Source organism: Phaethon lepturus, unplaced genomic scaffold (assembly GCF_000687285.1).
Source record: "Phaethon lepturus isolate BGI_N335 unplaced genomic scaffold, ASM68728v1 scaffold18334, whole genome shotgun sequence".
In the NCBI taxonomy this organism is placed as follows: domain Eukaryota; kingdom Metazoa; phylum Chordata; class Aves; order Phaethontiformes; family Phaethontidae; genus Phaethon; species Phaethon lepturus.
The window spans coordinates 1-24,684 of record NW_010535689.1 but is presented as its reverse complement, the minus strand read 5'-3'; the positions used below and the strand labels follow the sequence as shown (position 1 = coordinate 24,684).

The 24,684-nt window shown below is 35.5% G+C and overlaps 1 protein-coding gene across 1 annotated transcript in view; it reads right to left on the bottom strand.

Annotated features, from left to right (window-relative positions):
- Positions 1-24,520, bottom strand: part of WDR11 (WD repeat domain 11) — a 42,531-nt gene extending 18,011 nt beyond the window's left edge. Inside the window, 13 exon segments of the mRNA XM_010285934.1 lie at positions 1,075-1,181; positions 6,192-6,276; positions 8,081-8,257; positions 9,408-9,443; positions 9,446-9,495; positions 11,407-11,602; positions 12,569-12,683; positions 13,376-13,541; positions 15,405-15,591; positions 16,719-16,892; positions 20,160-20,313; positions 23,284-23,395; positions 24,381-24,520. Of these exon segments, the coding sequence (XP_010284236.1) occupies positions 1,075-1,181; positions 6,192-6,276; positions 8,081-8,257; positions 9,408-9,443; positions 9,446-9,495; positions 11,407-11,602; positions 12,569-12,683; positions 13,376-13,541; positions 15,405-15,591; positions 16,719-16,892; positions 20,160-20,313; positions 23,284-23,395; positions 24,381-24,520 (1,699 nt within the window).
- Between the last annotated feature and the right edge of the window lie 164 nt (positions 24,521-24,684).

The following is a 24,684-nucleotide window of genomic DNA, read 5'->3' as shown; positions in this document are numbered from 1 at the left end:
GCAGAAACACTGAGCCTTTTATCACCTATATTTACAAATGTTTCAATACTGATTTACATCCTGAGTGAAAAATCAAAATCACATTTAACATTAAATGAATTTTACAAAGTATGTATCTTTTCTATTTTGATTTTAAACAAACGAACCAAAGACATTATCAGGAAAAAAACTACAATTTTGTTATGTTAAAAGAATAGCCTCTTTGTGCAGCAAAATTGAGTCATTTCCATAAGCTTAAAAAAATACAAAAATCATTCTGTGCTACATAAAGCAATTCAGAATTAGCCATGTTACAAGATTCAGCCTCTTCAATCAGAAATTAAGTGGCTCCAGGTTTTCCCATTCAAAAATAATTTTAAATTATTGAAGTGCTTCCTATTTTGGGCTGTCTAATCTTCCAAATTATACCTCCTAGTATTGTGCAAATATTGAACTCAATCACAAATATATCTGTCATTCATTATAAGGCCAGAGTAGTTGAAAAAAAACACATAATCTGATTGTTAGTTTTGCTATCAACTGTATCTTTATAGTTTTTTATTTTTTAATCCTTCCACTTCTTTATAAGAGTATCCAATTTCATCATTAAAATATCCATTTTACGTTCATACTCTCAAATTCTGGCCACATATCTGGCCTACCTTGAAAAATTAGCTGTTGCTGATACAAACCACAACAAATGGTTCAACACTATTTCAGGTGCACATGAAGCAACAGGTGTAGACTGTGACAAAACACATCTGGAAATACATGCATTTAGGGAACAAGATACACCACTAATATCCATGCTGTGTGAATGCTCCTAAACCTCCTGCTGACACAAACTCATTCTTCTAATAAGTCCAAGCCAAAGACATCTCTACAAAGGTATTGTTTCAGTCTCTCTGTAGAGTACCACATGGAAAACATTACGTGGTTTCACAAGAACAGAAGAGCAGAACCAGTTAAAACTCTTCTTTAGTATTTTATTTTGTCATGAGAACAGAAAAAACAAAACACATAGTAAGAATTTCTGTTTGTCACTCCCCAGCAAATCTGTCAGCCTCTCGTACAGATTTGTCAGGAAATACTAACCTGTTGGTAGGTCCACCAGTTGCAGCTCATTCCTTACTAGCCCCAGATTGTTAGGTGTTGATGTCGCAAAGGAAATAAACCCAGTCAAGCTTATCCACTCGATTCCTCTGTCATCAGAAAAGAGTACATGCAGCATATTAGCCAAAATATTTGAATGGCTAGAAAATAGGCTGAAGTACAGTAATTTTTTTTCATGCATTTTCTTCAGTTTGAAAACAGCACAGAGTAATTTTCTACACTTTATGGAAACACTATATTTAAGCATTAAAAGAAGTTACGCATTTACAACTATGACGTAAATATAAAGTTACCAAATTAAATTAAAAAGCATCTTTCTTTTCAGACTACACTAGTTCTCGTCTAGTTAAAACAAAAATTTCAGTAGAAACACTAGTAACTTTTGTGAAAATCCCTCACAGATACTCAGCACTACACTGATTAAATCAGTGCTTTACCAGATTGGAAGAACTGTCAAGTAACTCGAATTTGCCAGCATACAGAAAGAGAAAAAAATTCATATGGATAGCAAGGTGGGGAGATGCGATTCTTTCAGTCCAGAAAGAGAAGAAAGAAAGACGATAAGAGAGTCCCTGAACAGATTGCAAAGGCTATCACAAAACTGAAAACCTGGTCCTTTCTTTTTGCTCTTTTAGATCATGCCAAAGCAGCCACAAACCAAACACCTTGAAGTGTTACAAGGATGTCAAGTTACACTGTATATGTATGTTCAGCACATATGGATTCTACGCAAGTTCTTGAGATACACCACAGGCCACAAAAGGCTAGAAAGCAGCACTGAGTGGTGCTGTGCCAAAATGAGATAGTCCTCCCAATTCCCATTTCCCACATACACTTTGTGCCAGCCCAAATAATTGAGTGCTTTATCTGTGAAATAAATCAAGGAATTAATCTAAAAGAAAATCGAGTCTGTTCTAATACATACATATGTTCAAGTTCGTTTTAACACGGGTAAAAGGATTTAGGTTTTCCTCAAAGCCTTCAAACATGGATTACTTAAAAACTATTTCCAGGTCAACTAAGTCTTCTGTTACATCTATTGTAAAATCATGGTCTGTTTTGCAAAAATATATGTGAAATAAGAAAAAGATAAATAACAATATTTATGATTTACTGTCAGTAAATCCAACTCACATTGTTTTAACTAGTAGTTTCCTAAATGCAATATAGATGGGTGAAAAGCACTCCTGTAACATTTTGTTCTTACAAGTTACAGCCATATTTTTCTTTATCTTTTTAGTTCAACCTTTAAAAAAAATGGGCAGCTTTATTCCTAAGTCCTCAAGTAAAGTTAAAAATTTAGGACCCCCTTCCTTTTCCCACCAGGACCTATGAAAGCTCAAACAAAAATTTCAATCAAAATGAGAACTACTCAATTATTACTTGAAACATTACAGGATTGACTGTATAGAAATCTACAATTGCAATAATGTGTGACATTGCAAGTCTCCAAAGGGTCGCAAATACAGGAAGCTTTCCGAAATGGAAGAAATATGAATTCTGACACCTTTCTAATTTTTATCTATTATCCTACTACGTTTTTTGGAAAAAGCACAGAACACCTGTAACGCGTTGTTATTGCCAGTAGTTATTCACCATTCTCATTCAAAGACCTGAGGCATTTTCTATACTTCTTTCATCAGCTCAGATCTAACAGGACAAGTCCTTTTTCTTTGCTGCCGCCTGGCCATCTGTCAATACCAATAAAAATCTACAGAAACCCAAGACACTCATAATCAAATGGAAACCTTACCTTAGCTAAATGCTTGCACCTGAAACAATATATTTTTTTTATTGTCATACATGTAAATTGAGAATCTGAAGACAGTGGTTCAAGTTTTAATGAAAGAAACGAGTAATGCCTTCCCTATTGAAGTATCTCTACTTGCAAAATTCCCTAATAAAAGGCATCTTTGTCTACTAGAATTAAGGGCTACATTCAGCTGTAAACTATTTCTCAGACTGGATGCACTGTTTCAAAATATGAAATTCAGGGATTCTATACATTCAACTTGTCCCAGTTGCTTCAGGGGTAAGATTCAGTTGTTTTGATTAATGTTTCCAATGCAAACAAATTATAGAGTGTACTGAAGCAGATAGAAACACAAATGACTTTTCTAGTTGGGAATGGATGGTTGTGACTTTATGACAAGGCAGTTGCTACTCAAATTAACGACAAGAATTATAAGAAAAAGATAAAGGTAAAATTGGAAATAAAACCATATCTTAAAGAAAATTGTATTAAAATCTCAATCATATTATTAGAAAAAGTACTCTTACCCTCAAATTTTATTATTTAAAAAAAATTTTCCTTGTACTTCGAAAATATTTGTATGGTCTACATGTCCAAAATTGAGTGTCAGCAATGGAACAAGTTGTTCTTTTTTAAGAAGAGGAAGGTTAAAAACAAAGAAATTACAACTGATTGCCAAACATGGTGCATCTGAGATAACTGCACATCCTGTAATGGAGACTTCAGAATTCAGTTCTGAATACACAAGATTTCACTGCAACACTGCTTACACTTGTCAGGCAACCCATGTTTACTAATGCCCAGAAATAAATCTGTCACACCAACATGTGTATAACCGAAGCGGTAGGGATTTTTCATTCCTCTTTCTCTAAGTGAGGAAACTTTTTTTAAGGAGGTGATGAATGTTTCCAAAGCAGTCTTCCAAAGGTGAGTCAGCTTAAATTCGACTGCTACAACTTCGATGTAATGCAGTAATTTTCAAGTTTTGCCTGCAGGCCATATACATTCTTGTTACAGTCAGTGAGATTTTAATTTTAAAAATTAAAGCTGTTGCAACCTTGAACTTGCTGAGCTTCAGTGAAAAAGAATGAGAAGCACTGCTCTAGTCATAGTTATCTACCTATCAGAATAAGCAAAAGTAGCAGTGAGAGGCATTGCAAATGCACCGCTTTCATTGAACTAGAACCTACATTGCAGGCATTTTATTTACATGTCTCAAATATATTCTCCTCTGCATTGAAAATGTGTTATCATCTCAACTTTCCACAGTAACCTAGTTTGCTCCACTTAAAAGATAGAACGGGTACCAGACTTAATTATTTTATGGTTCTTCTAATTCCTCTTAGTAATAAGAATTAATTGCCCTTCTCTGTATCCTGAAGAACAACTAAACTCCTGCTGACAGCTTCTTTCAGCCAGCACACATGCTATAATCTGCCTCTGTTTTTTCCCCTCACTTATGCTCCTAGCAGTAGCCTGACTGACTTTTCCTCTCTGTGTGCTCTGAAGCATTTCTTCTGCTTCTTCCCTCAGTCTTCTAATAAAAACGAAATTATACTCAAAGGAGAAGTATTTACACTCACAGAATTCTAAACAAATTGTGAAATAGTAATAGTGAAATAGTAATAGCCACGGACAAAATGAATATTCAAGGTTACTCATGAGTATGAACTAACTTAAATGGAGGACAGAAAACCAATTTGCCCTACTCCTATCACAATAATATCACAAATCTAATTAAAAAAAAAATCAGTACATGACTACATATGTAGCTTCTAAAAAAGAACCCTTTAATCTTAAAAAAAGTGTCAATTGCTAGCACCTAGACGGCTCAGTGGCCATTATTTTAATACAACTGATACATAAAGGACAGTTGCCATTCCAAAGACCTTAGTTTTATTACATTATCTTCTTAAATTTACAAGGCACTGAAAACTCTGCTGGTCTTGAGTTAAAATTTCAGGGTATTCTCAATTACATACTAAAATAATGGTGTTCCCTGAAGGTGTATTTTCAGTTAAAACTGAAATAGAGGCATTAACCAATCTATCTGCATTTTAGAGGTAAAGTAACAATTCCCACTGAAAGAAAAACTGTTGCACTCTCTGAATATTAATTTTAAAAAACAAATACTGTGCCTTATTCTATATTGCTTAAAGCACTCCCTTCAACTTCTAAAAATTATGCAGGAAGTCACTCAAACCATTAAGAGTGGAACTGAGGAAATTAAAACAAATATATAAAAGACTTACCGAGATAACAGCTTATGACTAAACGAAACTCACAATCATTTTAATTTTGTTCTAAAAAATACCATTTGTGCGAGGACAGTTCCCAGAAAGACAATGCCTTCAAAAGTCGCAAAACCTTTGCAAAGTGAAAAGCCCAAACTAACAACACTTCCAATAGTACATTTTGAAAAATATTTTTTCAAAAGTGTATTCCCCTCCTGTCTCCCCATCTTCTTCTTTGCGACAAATGCAAATATACTTATGTCATTTTGGCAGTAGATTCAAAGCAGGTTTACATAATGAACTCTTAGAATTATCTATTCTTAGACATCTATACTTTTCTTATATTTTTGTAGAACGAAAAGTAAAATGACGACCTTACCCTGATGAAGGCTTCATGCCACAACTCTGGTAGAAATTTTGACTAATATTACTACTATAAATAAATATTTTATTTTCCATGCATATATCTGTCTAGAAGTATGTATCCAGCAAGCACCATCTTTACCATTAGTTATCCAAAAAGTTATGCCATTGGGTACACACAAATACACAGTACAACAGCTTTAAAACTGAACTCTGTTCTTTACTTAGCATGGATAAATATTGAGTCCTGTATTTGGTCTTTAAAATCTTTCAACAATAAAATTATTTTTACTTCAGTTAGGACTAGACCTGTCTCAATAGCAATTTCAGCCCCAAGGAGGCAAAGTAAATAAACCCTCGTGTACAAAACTGAGTTTTTTCAGAGGACATGATCTGTGAGTCACAACAGTTATATAAATAAGACACTGTAATAAAGTTTCTTGTTCTAAAAAGACTTCTTTGTACTACAATGCACGAAAGAAATGGGAAGTATTCGATATGCATCCTAGATCAGCAGGCAGAGATACAATTAAAATATTTAGGTCAATGGAATTTTCACTCTAACTTTGACAGTGTGTTACTGCTTATACATAGCAAAGATACTGTTAAGGTAGACTACTCAATAGGCAATTTTCTTGAGCATCCTTAACAATTAAACAAGACGCCCGCATTGCTGGTACAATGTTAGTTAGATGTTTTAGTGTTTGTCTCCCAGAAGGATTACAGCAGGACTTAAAATTAAAACTTACTTGACTTCACAGGAATGGATGCTTAACTCTTTGTGTAAGAGTCCACTTGTAAGATGAAACACGAGGACAGAGCCATTACTTGTACCTATAAAGAGTGATTTAAAAAAAAATACAACTCATTTTATTCTTCTCTTCTATACTTTAGTAAAAAAGCAGGATTTATAGCTATTTCTCTCTTTTTTTTCTTTTTTATTTTTAACATCTCTAACTTGTGTTTTATAATTTTAGAAAAGGTATTTTCATTTCTAATGCTTAAACCTCAAATATTAAAACCTTCAAGGTTCTCTGCAGCCAGTGAAATCCATTTGGATCAAGACATTTTCCTAAACGTACTTGTAAAGCCTGCAGAAAATCTGTTCATTCTCCTTGCATTTTCACAGCATACCCAGTTGCAGGAAAAGGAATGTTTCTTTTTGTTTTGATCACTCAATATGAGCAAATGCCTCACAGAAGAGTATTAACTGTTGTCCACCAGTAATCCCAGGGGACAATCATGGGTAGACTCTACCAAATCATTAAAGCAATTCTGTTTTCTCATCCCTGAAATAATGACTTCTTTCAAGTTACAGATCAATAACTTAGTAGCTATTAGCTTCAATTAGTTCAAATACCTTCTGAAACACTGAAAGTCACAATTTTCTATTAGATACTGAGACTTACTTCTCCTTCTCTTTTTTCTTTATAATCATATCCACTCTATTAAATACAACAATGGATACCTAAAGAGCCATTCAGGTACCTTAAGTCTAGAATGCTGTAAATGCCCTTTACACCTGCCTATTTAGGTTCCTAACCTTTATATTTCACCTGTTTTAACAGCTACACCTTATATAAAAATCAAAAGTTACATTTTAGTGGCATCACATCATGTAATGATAGCTTGCCTATATTTCAGAGTACAACTATTGACGGTACTTTTACCTCAGTAATAACAGAAGTATCACAAGAGCTGCACACATATGTACATGCATTACTGTATCATTTTCATTACTGGAGTGAGAACCCCTCTGTAAGCTCTTGCGTAACATTCACTTTCAAAATTCCCCCTCACCCTGTCCAAAACCCTACAGCTCTATAGCACAGGCAACCTTAAGAATAGCAAAAAACTCCCAACTCTGACTTAGGACAGGCACAGCCTTGACAGGGCAGCTGAGAATCAACTGGTATCTTAGATATACCAAGAGCACGTCTGAACAACCCAAATCTGGAGGTCTAATTTTACAACCTACTACAATCTTTAAATTACAGCATCTACGTGTCTACCATTCCAGTCCACTGACTGTATACAGAGAAAGACAGAAGCCTGTATGGATACACTGTGAAATCCCCGAAGTGGTCTGAAAAAGCATGCCAGAAAAATGAGATTTAAATAGGAAGAACTCAGAGTTAATAAATCATGTGTTCACAACTATTGTAATATCTAGATGAGTTAGCTACATTTGTAATAAGACAGAATACATTAATTCAGGAAAAATAACATGCTGGAAGTATATTTTAGGTACTTCCATCATAACAGAACTTAACAGACACTGTACTTTTAAGACATGCACTGCTACAGAACTCCGTATTTAGTGATATTTAGAATGAAGTGAGAGCAGCATGTAAAGCAGACCAGTATCATAGCAAATGAAAGGATAAATACAAACTTGCTAATATATTGCAATTTTTCAGGTAGCAATATTTAAGCCCAAAGCAGTGAAAAAAACCAATCCATCACAGATGCAAACTAATGCAAAGGTGACTATTTGTGATGAGTTACATGGGATCAAAAACCAGATTTTTTTCTGTATTAGTAACTATATTTGTATTTAATCTAGATTTTAATATTTTCAGAGCTAATCTAGAATTTAATATTTTCAGAGCAACCAATAACTATTCAAGATACTTACCAACAGCAAGGATTGGCTCATACTGTTTAATGTTTTTTGTTGTAAGAGGTGGGCACATGCGGATAGCAAACGGAGGCAAAGGAAGTCCTGAAAGAAGTCCAGTCAGCAGAAATTTGAGGTGCACTTCTTGCAGAAAAGAACTTTTTAGCTGTTCTTCTCCAGCAATTGTGCCTTGCCCTGCTTAAAAATGAAAGCTCTTATTAGTACTAAATTCTGATCTGAGATGTTACAGAAAATTATCAGATGCAGGAGTTTGTAAAATAAAAATTACAAATAACCTAACATACATGTTAGCAATGTTTATTTAAAGAGGCATTCCTTCCTGTTGAACTCTCTGTGACAAAATATTTTGGAATACTGCACTTCAGCTAATTTCTCCAACACTAGCTTTCTTTCCTAACACTAAGAAAGGAAAAAAAAAAAAAGGAAGGAAGAGGGAGAAAAAAGTGCAACCATTTCAGTCTTCTAGAATTCAAGGACAGTTCCTATTTTTTTCCCTCCTCCTTTTTATTTTGGGTGTGGGGTTTTTTCTGAAGTTAGTTACAAATATTTTAAAATTATTAGAGCAGTTCAAAGACTTACAGAGGTATAACGGCGAACAGTAAAAACTGAGTGCAATCCACTGCTAGAAATATGGTGAATTTGCTCAGCTACAACAATAAAGATGGGCACAAAAAAGATTTATTTCCACTGCTGCATACCTTCTGCAGTCAGCTGTTACCAGTCCGAGTGATGTAAGGTACAAAATGACAATAGCTATCATGTCAATGACTCCAGGAAATGCAGAGAAAAGAAGAATCGTGCCCTAAATGTCATCTTTAAACACATAAGAAAAAACGCAGAAGAACCTCCCACAGTGGTAAGCTGCCTGCACCTAACAATATAGCTAACTTTTACCAAACCAAATCCGAATCTGTACCTTTGTATCTCTGAGCAGCACCAGTCACTTTTCCAGTAACAATTAGTTTTAAAACATAAAGGTAACCACCTTTATGGAACATTTCTCAGTACTAAAGTTTTTGTTGCTTTCTAGATTTCAAAAAGATGGATGCATCAGATACATTGTCTTCATCTATTTAAGATGATTTTTTTTTAAATGAAGGCATTTTGTCCAAATTTCATTTTAAATTACTGTTTTTTGAAAATGAACTTTGAACATTGGCCCTCAACATAAAATCTTCAAAAAGATTAATCTGACAATTTCTTTAGCAAACAGGAATTCTTTTATTTCAGAATTTCTAACATATGTAGTTCTTAAGCTAAAATGTACAATGATTCAAAAATCCTAGAAATGAGTAGCAGTAGTATTTGTGAACGAAATTCTTACCAATCATGTTGTCTAATGAGAGGTCTGGAAGTTTATAGGAATGCCACAGAATGAGACTGGGGAATACAAAGGTGATGCACTTGTACTGCTGTAAAAGAAACGAAAACAAGTTCCTAATACAAACTGGATCACCTGTTGACTTAGGTCCTCAATTTTGTTTTTTCCCCACGTCGTGCTTTCAGTATTTCTACCATTTACTAGTTGCAGAGTATTTTGAAAAGATTCCCAACATCAACTTCCATGAACAATCCTACCAGGAGAAAACGCATACAAAACCGTACGAAATTTAAAATAACTTTCATCTTCCTTACAGAGATATTTACAAGTAACGAAAAACCAGACAGATGTATCCCTTGTTCTGAAGTGTCCCTAAGCACTGAATGGAAGCTTTTAAATATATCTGGTGTACTAATATGTAGAGCTATGTTAATGAATCCAGCTAAGGAACAATCGTAAGTATTTTGACATTTAAGTATAGACTCCCAAACTTGGGGAATGGTTTTTCTTAACCTACATAAACTTATGTAGGTTCCAGATGACAAAACACGTAACTGAAGCAATGCCTTTCACCTAAACATACAAAACACAATTGCCTCTGCATATACAAAGCTACAGCAGAAACTTACAGTATTACCTATGTTTAGAGTCTTGTAGATATCTATGCATCAGGTTTTTGTGTTATTTTTTCCCCAATGATTGTGACTGCGTTCCAGCACAACCTCCATCTAGAAGGGACTCAAACAGCCCCTGCAGCCTTGGCAGTCATATCTTGCTGGGCTGAGGACAGGTCTATGTCATAAGGAAAGACCAAAGGCTACTGACTGCACCCAGCTGTACACAAAAATGCAGTTTCAGGCATGTACAAAGCCTTTTTCTTTAAAATCTCACTTTAAAAGACTTTGAGTTCAAATTTTAATTAAGACCATCAAATCCAGCAGGATCAAGAACTAATGGAGGAGGACTCCTTCAAAATCCATCAAAGACTCTGTGCCAACTAGAAATATGTTTTACTTTTCTGTACAATCCAACCATATCCAGATTCCTCTAGGCTCAGTAGTTCTTACATTATTATTACACTTTTCCTGGTTATATAATCATGACAAAAATCAGTGTTTTAGAAATAAGCCTAAGAATCCAAGAAATAAAACCCAGTAACATATGGATCCTAAACAGCTCTCTTGGATACACATCACAAAGAATCCATATAACAGTATTTTTGGGAACACCAAGAATAAAAGCATTAAATCACTGATGAGAAACAAAAGGATCTATGTTGAAAACCTTGTATTTCTGACATTTAAAAGCCTACTAAGAATTCTGTATTTCTTTTATGGCAGTAAGTTAGTTATTTTATTCAATAGTTCTTTAAAGGTTTATTGCAGAATGACCTTAATACATCGGATGTTTAAAGAACTATACTACTTCATACAGCATTTTTAGAGACTGCTCAAAATCTAAAACTCTAAAGGCTTTGTATATAAATACATTGTTTATACCACTGTATTCCCGCCACCTGCTGTGCAACGTTATATTGCGCTGTGTCAAATTAACACAAATGTAGCAGAAAACCTTTTCCCTACTAAAAATGTAGTCCTTTCCAGACTCCTCCTGCAGTCCTTTCATCTGATTGAAAGTGAGGGATTCATTCCTGAGGAAAATTACTCAGTCTGAAGACAGCCAAATGAGAAGAAAACGTTCCCCCAAAATAATGTGAACACTCATTCCTATCTTTTGTTCCCTTATTCCAACCTGTTAGTACGGAATTATTTTTTGAAGAAACAGGAGTAAATACAGTTCCTTCGCTTCCCCAAAACAAGGGAACTAAACTATCAGGATGATATATGTTTTTCCTTGCTTTCATTCATACACATGTATAGCACATGTCACACTACCATACACACAAGGACATCACTGTTGCTTTTAGAATATAATTAAATACTACACATCACTTGTAAATGTAACGGATGGAAGTTTTGATAAGAAAAATAAATCCCATTACCTGTTACGCACATTTCTGCCAGAAATACTGGATTTTAATTCCCAGATCATTACCCTGCCATCACTGACTATGAGAGCTGCAGAATTCTCATTCACTGGGCAACACACCATACTGAAGGGTCGAACTGTTTTTGTTACCCTGATTGCATCACACTGACTTCTTAAATCATAAATCAGCTCCTGAACTGGGTCTGGATCTGTAACGTCAATGTCCCACAGAGGACAAACAATTAGAATGGAAAACAGATGATGTGATCAATCAACAGAGGTAAATTTGCAGAATGACTGAGCTCTTGAAATGACTCTTTGGTTGAAATCCACATGCTTCCTGTGCAACAATTTGGAAAAATAATCAAAAACTATATACTGTTGATCTTGCTGTACATCACACAGCTTTCGTAAGTTCTCCAAAATGTGATTTTGTCCTTAAAATATTTTATTCCACATAAATATTGCAAAGTCTAAAAATTACTGTTTCATATCTAGGCAGAAAGTGCATCTGCTCTCCACAATCCAAAATTCATTTGGTTTATTGGTAAAACTGGAAGCAAGTAACACAGCTTACTAGAAATTACCAAATTGCCAAATCCAAAACAAACAAAACAAGCAAACTAACCAAAAAAACCCCACATCTTATTTACATTTACAGAACTATGTTTTCTCTTCTCTTTTTGAGTCTCCTTCATTATATTTAAAAGGGCACTCTTAGCAACATTTCATAAAAGAGACTAAGGTTTAATAATTTAGAATTCAATCAGAATTTAAGCCCATGTCTTATTTCTAAAATCAATTCTTCCAATTGACCAAATTACTTCCACAACTTTGCGTTTCTATGAAAAATGTTTTTTCTTAAATAATCTTTTCTCTAAAACTTTATTGTATATGTGATTGTTAAGCCACTTTATAATTAAAGCATGATTTAGTGATAAAAGGATTTTCAGGATATTAGTATCTTAGTTTGCACTAAATTTCAGAGAAGTCAATAAACAAGTTTTGGGGAATGCAGCATAAATTTACATATAAATCTAATGTATAAGAAAAAAAACTACTAGAGGGGCTGTAATTCACCATCCTGTTTGAAGCATGATGGTTAATATTGTTGTTAAAGTATTAATTAAAATGCCTTAAAGTTCATTTCCAGAAATTTCTGACACAAAACTTACCTGGCTCTTCATTTGGAGTTCCAGTTATACTGCAGTTAGATCTGCGAACTCTTAAAGTTATACAACCATTTTCATGTAGGCAAAATAACCCATCACGCTGAAAACAAGGAATCACCTAGGTAAAGAGATGCCATACCACATTATATTGGGTTATCACAGTTTTATCCTTTGCAAAGTATACTTGCAATTGAACATACAATTCCCGATGTATAATCAAGTCACTAAAAATGTTACCATTAATGCACCACTTCAATGAATCTCTTTAGCTACAGTACTTGTGACCGAGGAAGTTAATTAATTTGAGAAATTCATTGAATGTTTTTGATTGAATTGTTTGTTGGTTTGGGGTGCCCTTTTTTTTTTTTTAAAAAACATTGAGATACTCATATATATTCTTTTTATTGATCACTTTTAAAAACAAAACAAAACACTTTATTTTTTGGTATCAGAAATCATGATTCCAAGAGAATAAGGATGCTTCAGTAAGACCCCAAACTAATCTTAGCTGTCTAATGAAGCAAAGGCAGATGCTCAAAGAACTAGTATTAACTTGTGTATAAGCAGCTTCACCACCAGAGAATGAAACGTCCTTTTTCCACAGCACTGTTTCCATACACAGTAGTTTTGCTGCAGAGTTCAGAAAACTAAATTAGACAATGTTTGGTTCAGAGGACACTTTTCTTCCTGGTGAGCTAACTTCTTTTCATCCTCTAGGACTAACCAAAACACAACTATCAGTGCATCATGAACTTACATATGATCTTAATAACCAATTACAGCGATAGAAACCAATCAAATTTTCATTACCTGTAGGAAGGGCACACCTGTTCTTTCAATTGCAATCACACCCACGGTCTGATTCACTTCCAAGTCAAGAATTAAAATTTCTCTGGGATACAATAACAGCATGTAATTTCTTTTGGAAGGCAAATACGACAACTGAAGACAGTCATTGAGTGTTACAGATTCAGCACTGTAAAACGTCAGACATAAACTGTCATCAAGTTCAGAATCAACAAATACTGAGTTCAAAATAAAATTAACAGTATAAATTTTCCTGCAGCTGCATTTTTTCAAGTATTCCCTATTTTGATCACTAGGGACCTGTAGATTTCCATTTAATTGGTACAGCAGTGCAAAGCATTACTCACCTTCAAAAGACACACATTCTGTTGCGTTTTGTCTAAATAAGATCATGGAGTAATTTTTAAAATAATATGTACTTCAAATGGAACAACTGTAATTCTTGCACATCTCAAATACGAAGCAATTCAATTATGAGCAGTGCTAGCTGCCATGACATTTTCTGGTATTCATGGCAAATGACCCTTGAACATACTGCTCACTTCAATTTTTATACAATTATGCATATTACTTTATTTTGAAATGAATGGAACTAGCCTATCTAGAATACTAGTCTTCAAATTCAGAAAAAGTAGCAAAGAGCAGGTGCAGGAATGTTCACCATTTTGTTGACTTAACAGGAGATAGCTGCAAGGTAAAGAGGCTCATTAGGTACATGTAATCCAATGACCTGTATTTAAGCCACACTGAAGAAAATCAACCTCATGCTGTGCTGAGGTTTGAAGGTCACTTAACTAATTCAATGTATCATTCCGTTGAGAGGTTTTGTTTGGTTTTAATCTCCTCATTCTACCACACACTAAACTACCTTATACCCTTCTTACATCTCATTCCTTGCTTCAGGTGTATTGTTCACCTTTTCTCTGCAATCACTTTCTTGACAATCTCCTGCTCTTCTTTCCTCAAAGTTTCCCTAAACAAATATAAAACCAAACAAACCATTGCTGCTACAATTTTTTCTTCCCCTTTTCCCATTCTAGTCTTTTCAGGTGTTCTGAATTTGAAAGGAGGGAGGAAAGAGAATACTATCATACCCTCAGCAATATATACACACAACTTAAAATGCAATCAGGACAATGCGGAAAAATTGTCAAAAAAAATCTTCGCTCATTTGCTGTTCTTATAGAGCATACATAAGGCTGCAGCAGCATACATACTGTCAGTATTTGCAAATCAGGTTTTCTGTCTGATGCAGTACAAATTAGGCATTATAGAACACAAAATGACAAGCTCATGCCCTTTTACCTCATACAAAAACATCACAATTTCTTACACGATTACAAGAGGAAGTATCAAGTCTTCTCCCCAGTTTGCAATTTAAATACCTTATTAAAACAGAGTATAAATTTCATATCTGCACTAAATTTTAGTGTCAAGTGCTAACTGATAATACAGTCTGATTAGTTTTTTTCTCAAATACACTAGACAGTTGAGAAATACTTTTATTACTCAGATAGACAGTACAAAAGGAAAAAAACAATTACACCACACAAAGTGGTCTAGAGAATTTCTAACAAAAAAAAACCCTCAAAATGCAACAACTTTAGGATTAAAAGGTCAGAAAATAGACAAATGTATAAATTCTAATTTTATTTATACACTATTAACTTAAAAAATGCCTTAAAAATGCCTTAATGTAAAATGAATTATGTTAGCCCGTTTTCATCTTCCTCCCCTCCCCAAAAGAAAGTTGTTTCTGAATTTACACCTGCATGAAAGTCTGTTAGTGGAGAACATTATGTCATTAACCTATGTAAAACATGCTGGGATGATATGGCTGTTTTTATGAACAGAACTGGATGAATGTCTGTCAGTGTTATATCCTTACATAATGTCCTCATATAGGACATGCAACCATCTGCCTACCCCAATCAATTTTCTTTTTAAAACTAATTATCTTCTACACTGTAATCTAACTATAAAATAAATAGGCATATAAAACATTATCTGAGAAGAAATATTTGCAACCTACCTTGGTTTTTCATTACTGATTAAAATTTTTACTTTATCAAGGGCCTTTTTGGCCCCCGTAGCAGCAGCCAGCTTGTTGTGAGAAGGACTGGAATGGGGACTAGAGATGTAAACTTTCTTTCCTGAGCTGGCAGGAGCTTTAGAAGGAGAGAAGTCAGAGATGAACACTATTCCTTCACTGGTGAGCACTGTACCAAGAAAAACAATTTTTATTATAGCAAAATACAATCTGCAATTTGATTGTGGTGTTCCATTTTAATGAAATTTTGATGGGGAGAAATGCTAATAACTTTAATAATACTGTATGAGGTAGAACACTCATAATTCTAGACAACAGGCTCCTTCTACTGAAAGAGCTGCAGATGGTCCATTACATCCACAAAACTCAATTTTTCAAAATTAAGTCTATACTAAAAAATGCTGTAGGCTTTACTGGCAGAAATCTCTTGTTTCTTCAGAAGTTATTCTCCCTCATCAATTATTTTTCTTTAAGCCTCACAATGCAAATAGAAGGCAGGGCTGCCTATATTTGCTATATCACCATTTTTTGTTCTCATGCACAGCGTGGCTCAAAGAATCATTAACTCACATTATTTATGTTGCAGCACAAAGATTCAGCTAAGCTGTACAGAGTAGCTAAGATTTTACTACCTGCTTATAAAAAAAAAGTTCTTTTTTTAGGTTTATGGCAGATTAAAAAAAGTAGACAACCACAAAGCCTGGAAACTGCACTGTCTCATTATAGATCAGGAGTGATCAAGCTAAATTAAAGAATAAAATGGTGACTCTCTTATTTCTCTTAGTTTCTTTCTGCTAAAATGTCGATAAATCTGCACTACATCCCCCTTGACATTTGAATTGCCTCTGAAAGTGATGCTCCCGCTGTATTCCTTTCAAAAAAATTCCTTTCTGTTGAAAGTACCATTTACTCTTAGTCTCCTCATCTCACTGGATTCTCCCTCAGCATCCATCCTTTTATAGCTTTTTCTGTCAGTTTAACAGGGTGCTCTATATTTTACTTCCTCCAGCTTCCTATCTATATGCTTTCCATCTTCTTTGTAAAGTCTCAAACATTTATTTTCAGATCTCTAACTTCTCTACTTATGCCTACTTTTCCCTTCCCCTCACACAACGGCATCTTATTTTAGAAGATTCCACATTGACCAGATTCCCCTGTCTTTGTTTTGAGAATTCTTGGCATTAATGACATTATTCTCGCTAGTCCATTACTTTAATCTCAATATTAACATTTTAATTTAACATTTTCCCTGGTCACTTACATTCATGTCACGCTATTTTATATATGTAAACTTACAAGCTAAGTGTGATGGATCAAAGGGGTCAAATGAAAAAGACAGAATATTTTCAGCATAACTTTTCTTCCAAAGTTTGGTGCCTGTGTCTGCATTCCACAGTACAATATAGTTAGGTGGATGAACAGCAAGCAGTAAATCTCTAGAAGCATCTTGATTCCACAACCACTGCATGTCTGTCAAAAGAAAGAAGTAGTAACAAACAGCAAAATTAATTTTCAAAAAAGTTTATTCTATTTTAAAACTAGTTTTCTTCTGTAATATCTCATCTTTAAAGAAAGTAATAGTGACTTGTTAGCAACAAGATGTTTCTATTTCACAATTCTAAAAAATAAGTTCCTTTTACAGCCTTAATGTACGTTTTTTAACAAGCAGCAATACACTGGGTTACACATGTCCACACACATGCACACAACCCACATCCAATCTGAAGAAGCCAGATCTTTTCATCCAGTGAACTCTTACCTGAAACAACATACTGTATTTTAAAGAAACACTGCAGAGTCAAAATGAAAAGATCCATACAACATCCCAATTAATATTTGGGATGACACCATGAACCATACACCATCTGAAATTAATATTTGAGGAGGTATCAGTATTGGACCTGGAAACAAAGGTCTTCTCCATTTCAAATACTTTTTAACAGAGAGTCTTAAGAGTAAAATGAAACTGACTGTAACACACAATCAAGAAGCCCAGTACAGTGCTTAAATGCTAGGGTCAGTCTGAAGAGGTATGGTTGCCAATTATCAAGGCTGGTCATCATTTAAACATGCAAGCTAAATGGACACAAAAGACTATGTTTTCTGTCAATAGGAACAGAAAGCCACCTCAGTTACTTGAAAGGAGCTGTATTAGAACTACCTACATGCTCCATGGGGCACTGTTTTAGACAACAGAACGGGTCAGGCAAGCAATGGATAAAATCCCCCGCAGCCCAGCTCCTATCACTCACTGCATGGCCTCGCCAAGTCATAGCTTCTCTACAGCATGTTCATACATACTAAGATGTCGAAAAAACTTCCTTCCTCAGCCATTCCTCTGTTTTACCAATTCAGCTTTTTGAAAGCTGTTGAGTGCTTCTCGCTGGATTTCAGAAAAAAAAAAGATAATCCAGCCACATGTGTCCTCATCAGTTACACTGTAAGTATACGAAAGGTTAACTCCTCCTCAGCCGAATGCAGAGTTTGGATCAAAGAAAGAAGACTGCCTTACACTTTTTTCCCCATTGAAACAGTGAGGTTGCAGCTGTTATCCTACACAGCTCTTGCAGATAACACACTGAGAACCAGCAGATCACTCTGGTGCTCATTCTCTGTATTTGCACCATTTTCTACAGGCTTGTAAAAGCAGCCAGAGGCCTCAAAAGCAGATGGAAAGGAAAAGAAGCTTTTGTTAGAGGTTATTGCTGAATCAAATCAGGGATTAAGGAAAGAACAGAATTTTCATTCAGTTGCTTATTAACTTTTTTCTCACCCAGCAGACTGAAAGCTTCATTGGGTCTGAAAACCTAGAGAAGTCTTCAAATGGAATAGTCAAAACTCCACCAAACATTCAGTGAATTGGTGTCAGGAGTAAATAAAATGCAACTTATAACACACACAAAAGAAATAAAACTAATAAAATTAGTTGCAGTCAACAGAATAAATTTTCAGTGTCCCACTATCAGACTTATACCGTACCTACTTTCACAGGATTTATAAAAACAGAATAGTAACAAAAAACAACCAACCTAATTTCATAAGTGGGTTTTCATGTAATAGACTTCAAAATAAAAACCAAGTATAACACAAGCTTCATCACAAGTCCTTCAAAGTAGTCCAAATAAACTATAAATTATGCTTAGAAATTCATTATGGTAGTTTCTCTGGGAGAGGAAAAAAATAGAAAAAGGTAAGTCATCTACATTTTACTTCAGAAATAATTTGACATATTGCTAGCATGGGCAGCAGTAGCAATAAACAGAAATGCAGAACATGCAGCAGAGCATGGAGATGCTGCTGTAGTGGCAGAGTTATCCCTCCCAGCTAATTCTGAAAGAGCCAGTCCGATGCTGGAAGCAGTCCCCTCACAGCATCAGCATAAGACACTTAATTATTCCTTTCCAATATATTCTCTTAATTGTGTTATACCTGGCCAGTGGCTACATTTTCTCTTCTCTATCCTTCATCAGACCAATTAAGATAGTACTGACCTCTGTGCCAGGCTTCTAGACATTTCTGCCACTAGCCCAAGCAACTATAAATCTTCTAGAGCTTAAAACATCATAAGTGCATAGCTCCTTTCTCCAGGCTTTTTTTTTTTTTTTTTTTGTTTGGAGTTTTTTGTGGGATTTTGGTTGGCTGGTTTTGGTTTGTTTCGGTTTTGGTTTGGGTTTGTTTTTTTTTTTTTAACTTCCCCCAGAGACTTGTGAAACTCCTGAACAAGATCATGATTTTTTTTTCCTCGGAATGTTATAAAGAATCTTCAAACATGCAGCTGCCCGGAACTGTTCAGGTAGAGTTTATTGAGTATTTTTCACACCTTCCCAGCTGCACTGGGCTACCACCCACAGAGTCAAAAGCAGCAAAAACCACCATTAAACTGTCTTCTCAAATGAAAGCCAAACCCAGTTATTTATACCATCTCAAAATTTCGTCTTTCCCTTGACGGTTTGTGTTAATCCTTACCATTTATGTCCACTTCGTTACACTTGAAACCTAATTCAAATGTGTCATACTCTGTTTCAAGACTTCCTACCACTAACTCCAACTCTATGCGAAACCTACCTTACTTACAACTGTCTTCTATGCTAAAATTTACACAGCATATTTTCCTTTCTCCATTTCACTCTTCTCATCTTAATTTTGCTATCTATGCATAGAAAAGCCTCCCTGCTCCTGTGACTCAAGACAACTGCACAGATGCTCAGAGAAACCTTCTCCTTCTTGTTAAATTGCAAATTTATGTTATCATGCAGTGTATTTGATCAGAAGTAGCTACGTAACAAACTATCTAAATAATTGTTAAAGTATATGTGCAGAATCAAGACTCTTAACTTACAGCAATGTAATACCGTTGAAGTACTAAACCACTGTAGGTGGCATTAACATTCAGGTGCAATGCAAACTGTACTACATCACCTATTCAAAAGCAGGAAGGTGTACTTGACACTGTAAATATTATTATTTCTAATAACATTAAGAAAAATAGATTGAAACTTTTTTTCAGAAGATCTTGGAAAATATTACCATAATGAATTAAATCTCACAGCATCCCTCCGGCAGACAGTAAATCTTACGTTTACACAGAAAATTAGTAGACAAACATAGGGAAGGCTAGTAATCCCAACAGTAAAATTCAATGGCAGAACCAAGGATAGTTTGCAAAACCTTCGTGATGGATTTGTACACAATACTCCATAAAATAACTTCCGTACAAACATCATGCACTATCATTACCTTGAATTGGTTTTGTATGTTCTTGTATTTCACAACGAGCTGTTCCTGTTGCCACATCCCATACAATTATTTTTCCAGTAACATCTGCAGAAGCTAAACGTAAAGAATATGGAGAGCCAATATTGTGATGGTAATTTTCCTTAGCCCACTTAACCTGAAGATACAGATGAAGATTGGTCAATGGAGGCAAACATACATAATAAAAACATCATAATTCATATTTTTCAAATGGATAAACAAATAATAAACAATTCAACAAAATAGCATAGTAATAGTTGAGTTTAATAGCATCTGTGTAAGCATACCTTTAAGCTACCACCAGTTGTGCAAATTTAAGGTATGTTGCAACTGTGCTGCATGACTGCACGGTTGGTATTTTCACATTACATAAATCAACAATGAAGGTAACTATAACAATCCATAAATACATGTTATATATGTAAAATTTTAGTCAAATATTTAGAAGAAACTAAATGGCAATGTTTAAGGTTCTGTGCATATCTACAAACCTATACAAACCCACTGATTTCCAAACAAATGAAAGTTGAAAACTTACCATCCAGATTTATATACATTCTAAAGCATGTAATTTTCCTAATCTGTCAAATATATTATGGTATTAGGAAGAAGGACAGTTAGTCTTTCATCTATATGTTGTCACCAATATCTCGACATGAGACAATTGCTATCTCTTTGGTCCTTTTCAGCATGTTGCCACCACTGATTTCCACATGCCACTTCCTGATCTGGGACTGCAAGCGTATGTTGTCACCAATATCTCGACATGAGACAATTGCTATCTCTTTGGTCCTTTTCAGCATGTTGCCACCCACTGACTTCCACATGCCACTTCCTGATCTGGAACTGCAAGCTGCATGGGCCTGCAAGTTCGCAATACTTAGGAAAGCTGTGTGCCTTCAAGTTTGAAATATTCTGCCTGCAAGTCTCCCGAGATTATAAGGAGAAAACACTGCCTCCTTCCCTATCTATTCAATATGGACTTGTTTTGCTATGTGCTTTAAAGAAGAGACAGAGAAACCTGTACCTGACAGACAAAGGGGGAAGTCAAACACAATACTTTGCAGATATTGAAAGCATGACATTAAAAAAGTAGAAATATTATTAGGCACTACTAACTTTGCACCATGAATTAGATTTGTAACAGCATTCAGGGCACTGTAGCCACCTTTGTGCTACCCCTCTGAGAGGTGTGACCAGGATGCATCTCAAAAGCCTAGCTGAATAAATTAAACAAATATTACACATGCACAGCAACCAATCTTCAAAGAGCTCTAGCTATAAATCCAAAGTGTGTTTCTACTGGAATAACAAAGAATTCTTAGCAGAGTCTCCTCTACCTGCAAAATCCAGGTTTGCAATTCCTGATTCTCTGCTGTTCAGAAAAAATTACCCACAAGGATATCTGCATGTAGCTATATAGCTATTAAAAAAAGTAATTATAGAAACTTGCAAAGCTATTTCTTCCTCAGTTAAATATGTATTACTTTGAAGCAAATTCCAAGCCTGGAAAACATCACTTTCCAAGGGATAAGCTATCACCAAGTTATGAACAACAAAAAGGAGGCCTTTAACGCAATCAGTCTCAACTGGAGCCCATGTGGCTCTGTCAGACTGTAAGCCCTCTTTTCTCATTGTAGTCTCACTGCTCCAACAAAGTCCCCACACATGACCAGATCCCTCTGCTAAAAGAAATTATTTTCTTGCTGTACTGGTCACTGCCTCTCTACTCTGACTGCAAAATACAACAGCATTGGTCAGAAATGAACCAGAGGTGAAGTTTTTTTTAAATTTTCACAGTCTACTTCACCTGATTTAAAGAACCTTATTACCACTGTCAGAACAGACACAAATGAAATTTCAGTCCTCAATCAAAAAAATTCTCTCCGATCAAGCAAAAAAAAAGCTACAATGTCATTATCTGTATTGCTCTTGGCCAAGATCTTGTATGGATCTGTATCAGTTTTGCCATACCCAATATCTTCACCCTGGATTTGAACAGTTTATTTCTTATTGTTGAAAAGCACACTTTATTGGACTCTGTAGCATAGAAATACGTTATAACATATAAAGATACATAAACACCAAAACCTCTGTAACTGCTTAAGGTACTGAAATTTCAAAACCACTCACCAAAAAATTGAAGCTCTTTAGTGTGCAGAAAGACATCACCAGAACATGATGGCTCAGAAGTCAGTAAATAATCAAACGCAAAGACAAAATAATTGTGTTTAATTTTAAAATGCCAGAGTGGCCATATCTGATACAGTATCAGTGTATCTATATGAAGATGGTCTATTTAAAGAAAATTATACATGGGAAAAAAGCGTTCAATTTCCAGAAGTCACATGCAAACTTTTTCTTTTACTACAAAAACCACCAAAATCCACATATCTAAAAATGTATTTTTCTTCATGAATTACTGACTGCCTTCTAATACAGCATTTGGGCTAAGGACTATTAAAAATTACATCTGCCAGCCAAACATTCCTCTAAATCCTGACTGAATCTGCCATTCTACACAGTCAAAGAAATGATGTATCAAAGATATACATCCTGTTCCACCCTTGACCCAAAGTCAAACTCTCTGCAATTTCTAATCAAGGACCTTCAAAAGAAAGTACAGGTACCCTACACTTAAGCTTAAATTTTAGCCATTTTTTATCCTTAAAATAAATGTTCAGTTTTGTCTATTGTTCCTTTTCTATAGGTAAGAACAAAAGTAAAAACTTAAAAGTAACTTTCTAGTCGAATGGTGCACTGGTTACTTCCATAACAGGAAAGATCAGCAAGGGCATCAACAAAGAGATTCATGTGATATTTTGTAATGTTCCTTTGAAATTCTGTCATGTTAAGAGCTTTCTCAGAAACATTTTTGTATGCGTTCTATAACATCACCAAATATGTTTCTATGTATCTAAAGGTATACCATTAACTGCCGCTCAAATTTCAGCATGTATGGTTTGATTTAGCTGTAAAGAAGATCACGTAAAATATGGGTATTTTCAACAGATTTTATGTGAAAATCAAGTGTTTACAGTGATTTAGAAAAAAAAAAATACATACACCAGAAGCAAGTAATACACCTTAAACACGTACATCTCACCTTGACAACACTAGCTTTGTGTCTTTCCAAAACCTGTAGAGTCTGAGCAGTATTGGCATCAACTACCAGCACGAGAGAATGACATCCATATGCAATCAAACCTTGCCAGCCCCTAGAAAAGGATATATTGTCATCACACAAGCAAAAAAGAACAAAAAGAACTTCGTATCAAGAACAAGGCTTTTTTTTTTTGTAAATTGAATGCATGCTACTAGACACAAACATCAAACAGTAAAAATCATTTAATAACATAAAATGCAAAAGCATTAAGTCATTGCTGCACTGAACCATTTGCTGATGGAACCCTAAACCACTGTAAAGCACCTATTTGTGTCCATCTATAAAAATCCTCTTCTGCAAACTTAAGACATCACATAGAAATTCATGAAGAGCATTCTGCAATGTTATATATAAGCATGCAGGTATGCAATATATTTGCAATTATATAATTAATTGTTTTTTGGGGTTTTTGAGACAAAAAGTGAGCACATGAACAATAATTATAGTAATGGTGAAAATCTGCTGAGGCCTGTGTGACTTCAGGAGAGGTTAACTGTGGCCACCAATGGCAACCATAAAGCTATGGTGAGCACCAAGCAAAAACAAAGAAACAAAACAAAGTTTCAAACTAAGAACTTCAGAGAACTTTGGTGTACACTGCTTTGCAAGCTAACAAACCTAAAGGCCACAGTTTTTTAAAAATTACTTGGTTCAGCTCATTCAGTTTTCTCTCCTTAAGATTTAGCAGTATTAGAGTAATACTTTACAGCACAGCTGGGTGAACTCATTGCTCAGAGGAATGAGTACAAAAACAATATATGTACTGGCTTTGTATATCAAGTCTCAAAAATAACATAAACCAAAAGAAGCTGCTCTTATGTCTGCAGTCCGTTGTGCCAACAAGACCTCTGCCCAGAGAGGCAAATGTCACTGTCAGAAGGGACTGGCCCATGCTCATCTATGGCCATGGCTTTGTTCTTGCTTGAGAGCTGAACAGCAGCAACTCCATCGGGCTCCCTGCCTGCCCCTCCAGCGAGGAAAAGGGAGAGGACGGGAATGCCAGCAGCTTGCACCGTGTCCATCAGAAGAAAGCTTGCTTGGACACAACAGCACGGCAGGCCCATTTCCAGTAACAAACAAGGACTCGAGTATTTGTGGTGACCACCTTGGCCGAGACGGCCGGACACGCTTCCCTCACTGGAGGGCACAGCCGGCTCTCCACAGGGATCGCTGCCATCGCTTTACTGCACGCCCGGCAGATCCCGGCGCTGCTGAGCCCCGGCACTCGGACGTCTGACCGCACGAACACCCCGGTTAAAAGCGCGGGCCTCCTGGGTGGGGGAGAGAGGGAGGAGGCAGATCCGGGGCATGCAGCGGGGAGCGAAGCCCAGCCCGCGGCTG